Genomic DNA, 10,503 nt, shown 5'->3' with positions numbered 1-10,503 from the left:
ATGCAAGCAAACGTGCTCTGTTTCTCCCCCTTGTGGCCAAATGACATAATGTTGCTCCTACAGTGAAAGAAGCCAAATCTTTAAATCTCTGGATGCAATCTTAATTTTAGTGATACAGTATGGTAACAGGCACTTTCAGAACAACGAGCCAACACTGCCTAATCACACCCATGTGATTAATTAACCTACAAACCTGTACATTTTTGGAATGTGGAGGAAACTGGAGCACCAGAGGGCTGGAACAAACTCACATAGTCATGGGGAGAATGTATAAACTATTGAACCTGGGTCATTGATACTGTAATAGAATTGTGCCAACTAAATCACTTTACTCTTGTAAATATTTTGTATATATTAGGCAATCTGGACACAACTGAAAATACTGAGAATGGTAGATTGGCACTTATAAAGTGTTAGAATTTGCAAATGGGATTTATATTTTGCCAAATTCTAGAATTTGATAGCTTGCAACTTCTGTAACAAAAACATAGAACACTAGAGATACTCAATGAGTCAGGCAACAACTGTGGAAAGAGAATTGGATAGTGCAAGTACAAGCAGATATTTATCCATCACACAATACCATAAGGGAGGCATTCTGCAGTGGGACAATGATTCCAAACACACAGCCAAGGTCATGAAGAACTATCTTAAGTGAAAAGAATAAGGAACTCTGCCACAGATGGTATGGCCTATTTTCATCGAGCTTGTCTGAGATCACCTGGAGAGACAACCAAAGTCTGCAGAACTGTGGTGTGTTCACTTATAAAACTATGTGACATGTATCCAAGAGAACTGATGCAGTTTTAAAGGCGGGGGCGATCACAACAAATATTGATTTTATTTAGCTTTTTACTCTTTACTGCACTTTAATTTCTTTGATATTTAGAAACTTTTCATTATTTTTGAAAGTATCTTCGCTTGACAGATTTTGTTTACATGTGTATAAGATTAAATTTTCTCTGGAAGACACAGAGTTCGAAGCAGTGCAGAGGATTTGACATCATGAAGAATTGTTCCCTCCACAACTCCTTAGTTTGCTTCTCTATCAGCCCCTTGCATCGTCCCTTTCCACAAGCCAAGGATGGAACTAGCACTTCCAGATGCTACCCAATCTAATTACTATTTCCAGCATACTCTTTTGATTCAAATTTCCAGTGGCTGCTGTGTCCTGTGTCTCACAGACTCAAGCCATTTTCTCTCTTTACTCTAACAGCTGGCACCAAAAGCAATTAGATTAGATTAGATTATGAGGACACTCAGTCCTCGTTTATTGTCATTTAGTAATGCATGCATTAAAAATGACACAATGTTCCTTCAGAATGATATCACAAGAAAACACAGGACAAACCAAGACTAAAACTTACAAAACCACATAATTATAACATATAGTTACAACAGTGCAAAGCAAAACCATAATTTGATAAAGAGCAGACCATGGGCACGATAAAAAAAAGTCTCAAAGTCCCGATAGACTCATCATCTCACGCAGGCGGCAGAAGGGAGGAACTCTCCCGCCATGAACCTCCAAGCGTCGCCATCTTGCCGATACAGCACCATTGGAAGCACCCAACCGCAGCAGACTCTGAGTCCATCCGAAAACTTCGAGCCTCCGACCAGCCCCTCCGACACAACCTCTTCGAGCACCATCCTCTGCTGAGCGCTTCGACCCCACCCCGGCCGCTGAGCAACAAGCAAAGCCGAGGACTCGGGGCCTTCCCCTCCGGAGATTCTGGACCATGCAGTAGCAGCAGCAGTGAAGCAGGCATTTCAGAAGTTTCACCATGTCCGTCTCCATCAAATCAGGATTGTGCACGGCACCCTACTTGACAAATAACAGACATCACCACCGGAGTGGCTGCTGCGAGCTGCATCACGCAGCCATCTTCTCCTTCCTCTCCAATTCAGAATCAGAATCAGGTTTATATAAAATGGACATTCTTGATCTCCATCCTCTTCAACTCTACTACTTCCTGCAGCTTAAAACATTTGTTTTCTTATTACTTTGGCTCTGATGAAGGGGCGTTGGCCTGAAATGTGGAATTCCCCATGGACGCTGCCCTTTCTGCTTTTCCAGAATTTTCTTTCTAACAACTTGTTTTTTTTTATGCCTCCATTACACCAATTTGTCCTTGATCTGTATGAGAGTAGAAGCAGGATGGGTTTATTTGTGTTGAAAACATGCTTGTAGGGTTGGTTCAGTATCACTGTGCTAAGGGTTTGCATCAATAGCAGCTGTGACCAATAACAATGCAAACTGGGGCAAGTGAAGCTGAGTGAAGTTATCCAGCTTTGGTTCAAGAACCTGATGGTTGAGGGATAATACTGTAACTGTTCCTGAACTTGACGGTATGAGTCCCAAGGCTCTGTATTTTCTTCCTGATGGCAGCAGTGAGAAGAGACCATGTTCTGTGTGGTGGAATCCCTAATGTTGGTTGCTGCTTTCTTGTTTCATGTGAATATGCTCAATGATGGGAAGGGCTTTACCCGTGATGGACTGGGCTGTACCGCTACTTTTTGTAGGATTTTCCATTCAAGGGCATTGGTGTTTCCATACCAAGCTGTGACGTAGCCAGTCAATACACTCTCCACTACACATCCATAGAAGTTTGTCAAAGTTTCAGATGTCATGCTGAATCTTTGAAAACTCGTGAGGAAACAGAGGTGCTGCCATGCTTTCTTCATAATTGCACATACGTGCTGGGCCCAGGGCAGGTCATGCAAAATAACAACACCAAGGAACTTAAAGTTGCTGACCCTCTCCATCTCTGATCTTCCGATGAGGACTGGTTCATGAACCTCTGGTTTCCTCCTCCTTAAGTCAATAATCAGCTCCTTGGTGACATTGAGTAAGAGGGTGCTGCTGTTGTGGCTCAGGTTCAGTCTCCTTCCTATATGCTGACTCGTCACCACCTTTGATTCGGCCTACAACAGCGGTGTCATCAGCAAACTTGAAAATGGCATTTGAGCTGTGCTTAGCCACAGAGTCAGGAGTGTAAAATGAGTAGAGCAGGGGGCCAAGCACACGGCCTTGTGGTACACCTGTGCTAACGGAGATTGTGGAGGGGATGTTGTTGCCAATCTGTCCTGACTGGGGTTTGCAAGTGAAGAAATCAAGGAACCAATTGCACAAGGAAGTATGGAGACCAAGGTCTTGAAGCTTATTGATTAGTTTTGAGGGAATGATAACATTGAATGCTGAGCTGTAGTCAATAAAGAACATCCTGATGTTTGTATCTTTGCTGTCCAGATGTTCCAGGATTGAGTGAAGAGCCGATGAGGTGGTATCTTCTGCGGACCTGTGGCTCTGGTAGGCAAATTGGAGCTGGTCCAAGTCACTTGTCAGACAGGAATTGATATGTTCCATCACTGTGGACGTAAGTGTTATTGGTTGATAGTCATTGAGGTAGGTTTCCGCATTCATTTTAGGCACCAGTGAAGACTGCTTGAAGCAGGTGGGTACCTCAGACGGCCGAAGTGAGAATTTAAGGATCTCAGTGAACACCCCAGCTAGTTGATCAGCTCAGGTCTTTAGTACTTGGCCATGCACCCCAACTGGGCTGGATGCTTTTCATGGTTTCACCCGCCTGAAGGCTGCTCGCACATTGGCCTCAGAGACTGAAATCACGGGATCATAGGGGGCTGTGGGAGTTATTAATGGTTCCTCCATGTTTTGATGGTTAAAGCAAGCCCAGAAGGCATTGAGCTCATGTGGAAGTGAAGCCCCGTTGTCACCTATGTCGCTTGATTTAACTTTATAAGAGGCAAGAGTATCAAGCCCTGCCATAACTGTCGAGTATTGTTTCTTGATTCTAGTCTGGAATTGCCACTTTGCCCGAGATGACTTTCTGGAGTCATTAACAACCACAGTGTATACATTCAGACCCACAGATAGTCTTTGAACACAGACCAGTCCGCTGACTCAAAACAACCCCAAAGTCACTCCTCTGCCTCCTGCGCCTACCTTTTAGTTGTCCTAATCTCCAGAGCATTTCTCTCTAGCCGCTGGCTGCATGCAGGTAGGTCAGAAAAGTGATCAGATTGATCAAAATGTGGTCTGGGGATGGAATGGTTGGCATTCCTTATCTTAGTATAATAGTGGTCTGGTGTGTTGGAACCTCTGGTGCTACAGGTTATATGCTGATAGTAATTGGGCAGTGTTTTCTTCAAACAAGACTGGTTGACTTGAGTTTTCTTAAGTAATCATATATGAGATGGGAGTATCCTTGTCAAGGTCATTATTTATCATATAACTTCCATGACAGTAGCACTGCAGGGAAAGCATGAAAATTGTATGCCACTTGTGACTTTTGCCAGCAGTTCTCTGAAGCACCCAAGATAAAGATTGTTCCTCAGAATTCCCTCAATGTAAACAGCTCGTGTTTCACCGTCACCCCATCACCTGTTCTCTCACCTTCCTCACTCACCTTGGATTCATATAGAAAGCAAGCTCTTCGTCTTGTTCCCGTCTACAAAGCTTATGTCATTAATGGAAGACAAATTATTCAGAATATTTCTAGATTGTGTTTATAACTACCTTCCAAGATGTTTATTCAAAACAATGTGTTATTACGGATGTTCCACATACGGTACCAAGCAAAATGCTAGAAAAAAATCTTTGCTGTAACAAGCTTTCAAATAAACTCTATTTCTAGAACAAATTTGACCAAAAATGACAATGTTACATCATACTAGCTTGTGTTTCTACTCTTTTGAAACTGACAGTACAAGTTTCAAGGTGAGACTGCAGCTGCTGGAATCTGGGCAACGAACAATCCGCCAGTGGAACTCAGTTGGTTGAGAAGCTTATGTGGTGGCAGAGGGAAGTGGGTGAGTCGAAATCCTGCATCAACACCCAAAATGTTGACAATACTTTTCTCCTCACAGATGCTGCTTGACATGCTGAGTGCCTCCAGCAGATTGTTTGTTAGCACATGTGTCACTGGTTATTTCTTCATTTTACAGACCTTGTGACTTGACACATCAACAACTGTTTTAACAGTTTTATTTAATATTAGGACACGTTGTAGTGAAGAAGATACTGTCATTTGGATGACATTTGCTCTAGCCAATAGATATAACGATTACAAGATGCCTTCTCAAAGGAAAGTAGAGAAGTCATTCCCAGTATCTAAGCCAATATTTATACTTGCTAAATTTTAAACTTTTAATGAGCATTTAATTTTTAATATTTAACTTTGCAAAATCAAATCTTCTGGTCATTATCACTCCTGTTTGTGGGACTTGGTTATGTGTAAATTGGATTTCCTCTATCATATCAGAGGCGTCACTGGTGCAGAAGCTTCATAAGTGTTTCATTGTCTTTAAAGTTCTTTATGATGTCTTGAAAGAAATATGAGAGGGAGTATATAAAGTGAAAACATTTTTATATCTTTTTTTAAAGGCATTTACATTACACTAATGTGCAAAGTTTAGCAGTAAATTACACTTGCATTGAAACAGAACAACAAATATAAAATTACATGTATGAGCATATGGATTACCTGCCAGGCTAATGTTACTTTATCTTTCAAAATCCTCAAGTTGCAATGAGGTAAAAATTTGAGGAAGGAAATAAAAACAAGAGAAATGTAATGATTGTCACTCGCTACTTTTAAGATTTATTTCCAGGCTTTCTGTATTTTCTTGGTAAACAGAATGCAATAATGCGTAGGCATCTAATATGCATGCACAATATCTGAACATTTGATTTAAGCTAGGAAATATGCTTACAACACGCAGTCACCATAGGAGGTATAAAAGTTGATGAAAAATCTGGCTGGAATAGTTGATGATTATCAAGAGTGTTGGAAATCGGCGCATATGTAATTAAAATGTGCTTATCACAGAACTTGAATGCTCCTATGGAAAATGATGAGAATGAGTTAGAGAATATAAGAGATTTTAGATTATTTCGTATCATTAAAGTAATGAAGGAGTAATGAGTTTAGATTTGTTTTCATTTGGATAAAGATTTTATAGTCATGTTTAAAATAATCAAAGGGTGGACTGAGTAGCTGGAAAATTGTTTTAGATAAGATGTAAAGGGCTACATTTCATAATTAGTGATTGAAATAGAGACCATGGGCACTTAAATTGTTATATATGTGGAGGAAATAATTGAGAATAATGAGTGTATGAAATAGATTTGCAACACTACTTAGTTCAACAACACACTGTCAGAAAACGCAGTTTGATTTTTGGATTCAAAGTCTATTCCTAAACAATTTTCAAAGTGCCAAAACAGTAACTTGAGAAATGCCGAGAGAATATTTCATGTGAAACATAGAAGTAATGTTATTTTTTTCCTTAAAGCAATATAATTCAAAACTAAATCTTGCATCGTTCAATGGCAACCATAGAGAAATCCAAGAATACTTTAGTGGCTCAATTTATAATGTAATTGCAAGGTTGGCTTGTTTTTACAATCTTGTGGTTTTCACTGTAGAGGTGAACTTTATCTGAAACCTCAGAGTAAATCTGCACTCAATTCAGCTACATTTAATATGGCAGTTTCTAATCCTTTCAACTGAGGAGTCATAGATAGTGTATGTCTAAATGAACTCATTAAGAAAATTTGTATAAACAATATGTATTATGCTCTGGATTAATTCTCTGGTTCCTTTTATTCTGTTCAAATTTATTTATTTACTTAATCAAGTTATTGTTTTTAGTGAATTTCACCTCTGTTTACAGATTAATAGAAGATCCTTGCAACTTCCTTGTAAGGTTAAATCTCTTTTGTATCTGATAGATTTTACTCAGATTCAAAACCTTTATCAATTCACCTGTTCTTTTTTAAGCTGTTACCATTGACAATGACGTTCAATTATAGATTATCACTGTTGAAACCAAATCATCGTTTTTTTGATAACTATAGGATGGTTGAATTAGTTATGGTATTTTTTAAAAATTCCAGCTAACTTTCTTAACCATTGGACAAATAATATGACAAGAAGATCATTAATACCTGGAAGCATCCTGAGCAGAACTTCATGGAGATGCATCATCATAGTTTCTCGATTCAGATACTGTGACTCTAGTGTTGTAAGATTTGTCTCTTCAATATTCCATCTGAAGTAGATGGACAGAAATGTTTGTACGTTTGTTCTTATCAAGATGACATAGTTTATTGATAAGGTTAGGTGGACAGTTGGGCACCCATTGCTCCTTTTTACAGCCTCCCACCACACCATCTGCATAACAGTACCATCCCCAGAAGGGTTCAGTAAATGAGATTGCTGCTGCTATTTTTTATTTGAGCAAGGTTCAAATGGAACTGGGTTGAGCAGACCCAGTAAAGGTAGTAGAAAAAGGCAATTTTCATCCCATTAATCCGAATGGGACTCAAATTGCATTTTAACAAAACTAGTATAACTTAAGACTTCACAATGAAATGAAAAAAATGAATGTACAAAAATGGAATCAGCTTTCAGAGGAATCAGTTTCTTCAGTTGACCCATCACTCTCAACGTCCACTTTTTTGCGACGATGCAAAGTCTTACGATGAGTGGATTTTCGGGTTGGTTCCTTGTGCGTAGGAGTACTGGTGGTTGGGTTATTGAGTATGTGATCAATACTGCCAACAGACATAAAGAATCACATTAGACATCTGCAAAAATTTTAACACCACTATTTCCTTGTAAAGATGTAATCAACAATCCCCATCTCGTAAATGCACGGTCTAAACTACGATATGGGAAGTCCAATAAGACAAACCAGGGAAAATTTGGAGTGTTTTATCACGAAATTTAGATCATGAGATTAAGCAATCCCAGTAAATTATTAAAATCCACACCCGTTTCCAGTTTAACAAAGTGAGCAACTGATCCTGCATTCACTCTCGAGGGTTTGCTTCAAGACTTTAATCAGAAACAGAATCAGAATCAGGTTTATTATTGCTGGCATGTGTTGTGAAATTTGTTAACTTAGCAGCAGTAGGTCAATGCAACACATAATATAGAAAAAGAAGAAAAAGTCAATTACAGTATATGTATATTGAATAGATTAAAAATCATGCAAAAACATAAATAATAGATATTAAAAAAGTGAGGTAGTGTTCATGGGTTCAATGTCCATTTAGGAATCGGATGGCAGAGGGGAAGAAGGTGTTCCTGAATTGCTGAGTGTGTGCCTTCAAGCTTCTGTACCTCCTTCCTGATGGTAATAATGAGAAAAGGGCATGCTGTGAGTGCTGGGGGTCCTTAACAATGGACACTGCCTTTCTGAGACACTGCTCCTTGAAAATGTCCTGGGTACTTTGTAGGCTAGTACCCAAGATGGAGCCGACTAAATTTATGACCCTCTGCAGCTTCTTTCAGTCTTGTGTAGTAGCCCCTCCCCCTCATACCAGACAGTCATGTAAGCTACAATATTTTCTCACCAAATGTTATTTTTCAATGGTTTCTGAATCTCCTATAACAAAAAAAACTATTAATCTTATTTACATTACTATCACACAGACACATTGTACACCTGGTATGACATAAATATTGTCATGCTTTAGTGCAATAGAGTGAATTGCATTTAATGCTATAGGGTTTCTTCTTTAGAAGTGACAATAAACAGACACAAACCCCCAGTAATAAGAACTTAACTATGGGGCAATTCTTTTTTGTGAAGAGCACATTTAAAGCCATTTTAATGAAAAATTTAATCTTTCAAAGATGTAAAACAATTGGAAGAAAAATGAAGGTGCATCCAGTATACTGGTTTCTTCCTGAAACCATTCCCTTTCAAATGAGGAACAAGGAAACCAAGGAACTAAGGCAGTAGATTGGTTGCCTCATTAACATAATGCAAAGTAGTTGGATTATTTTCAGATTCGTCTAAGTTCAATTGATTTGATATATTGGTTTATAAAAATGGAATGTCATTGTAAGGTGAAAAGGAATCCAGTGATGGTGGGACAGAAACTTGTAGGTTTAGTATGCAGTTAATTCTTACGTACAATTTCTCAAGCTCTTGGTCCATTTCTGAATTTGTAAAAAGTTCTGCCTTATTGGGCACAATTCCTGTAAATATAGAACATATTATTTCAAGTTATTTGACACCGGTAGTATTTTAACAAACTTATTCATTAGGAATAGCTTAAAAAGTTTTAACATTCTTCTCTATTTAATCAGGGGAAATTATAATTGGAAATAACTATGACATTAAAACATACTTATAACTGCCTTCAATGCAGACAATCAGTACTTATGTCATAGATGCTAAAAATATAAAACTAGATAGGATTGTTACAGATGAAAAATGACTCATTAAGTAGATATCATGGCAAATGGTCAAAAGTTTTGCCAACAAGGTTGGCTTCAGCAATTGTCATAAAGGAGGAAAAAAGAGATGGAAAATATTAGGGACAGGAAGTCCAGGCTTAAGGCCTGGACACTGAAAGTACAGCCACCAAAGATATAGCAATGAAGTTCATAGTCAATCAAAGGTAATTATCAAAGAAATGGTTAATTTTTCTTTTCGGAAAATTCCTATTTTACTTCCTTGCATTATTTAAGATCTGACACTGGATGGCACTGTAATCTTCAGAAGCATTAACTAGTATCGACCTCCCCAATAGTGCAGAGAACTGGTAAAAAATCCGACAGGCATCCATGCAAATATAGCTCCCGTAGTTTGTGGCAGGGCATAGATTAGGGCACATCTTCAGAAATTCTCACCTTAGAGGGGAAAAGAATGAAGGATAAAAGAAGGTTAAGTACATCAATGCAAATAATTTAAAATCATAGAATAGTACTGCAGGGAAATGTGCCCTTTAGTTCAGAGTTAATTCAGAATACAGTAAATAGGCTGCACTCCAACCTGTTCCACCGCTTAACAAGGGCATAACTATTCCATCTCACATACTTTCCCTCCTTATTCCCATATCATTTCATTCCTTTAGTATCAGAAATCTATTGATCCCACTCGGACATACTGAGGTCATTTATTTACTTTGTTCATATTCTGTAAGAGAAAAAAAAACCTTTTTTTGTCTCATGATTTGTAAATTCTGTAATCCCCATAACCTGAATGGCTGAAACATGGGGATCAGATGTTGGTCATCTAGATCTTGCAGGTAGCGGTGAGCACTGCTGACATAAGGAGGGGGTGGTGGGGAGAAAGTAGACTTAACTTTTACAGTTTTCCCAGTGAGTTTATCTGTAAAGAATTGATAAGAATCGTAGAATCATACAGCATAAAAATGGGCCCTTCAGCCTATCAGTTCCATACTAATGGCAGGGTAACTCTGCAGTGAAAGGGTCTTCTGCATTGCAATGGGAGCATGCGGGATGGTCAACACCTAACCACCCAACAGAAAAAAAAAACCCTCACTTAACTGAAATTGTTAAAGATGGTTGGATATTTTGGTTATATCAACACACAGAAAAGGTGCTCATGTGAAAGAAATCTCAGCCTTTCTCTCCCACAAATCTTCAATTTTTGCAAGTTTTGAAATATCTTGTCTACCCCTAACATATTGTATCCAACAGTATTTCAATTCTCTTAAAT

General features: G+C 38.6%; 1 protein-coding gene across 2 annotated transcripts in view; it reads right to left on the bottom strand.

Annotated features, from left to right (window-relative positions):
* Positions 1–4,593: 4,593 nt before the first annotated feature.
* cstpp1 (centriolar satellite-associated tubulin polyglutamylase complex regulator 1) overlaps positions 4,594–10,503 on the bottom strand; it is a 285,371-nt gene continuing 279,461 nt past the window's right edge. For both annotated transcript variants that reach the window (XM_063061781.1, XM_063061782.1), the window contains 2 exons: positions 8,951–9,014; positions 4,594–7,579 (listed from right to left, as the gene is read on the bottom strand). In XM_063061781.1, the coding sequence (XP_062917851.1) occupies positions 7,426–7,579; positions 8,951–9,014 (218 nt within the window). In that variant the 3' untranslated portion in view covers positions 4,594–7,425. The remainder of the gene's footprint in view (positions 7,580–8,950; positions 9,015–10,503) is intronic.

This window comes from Mobula hypostoma, chromosome 11 (assembly GCF_963921235.1).
Source record: "Mobula hypostoma chromosome 11, sMobHyp1.1, whole genome shotgun sequence".
NCBI lineage: Eukaryota > Metazoa > Chordata > Chondrichthyes > Myliobatiformes > Myliobatidae > Mobula > Mobula hypostoma.
This window is presented reverse-complemented; position numbering and strand designations above follow the sequence as displayed.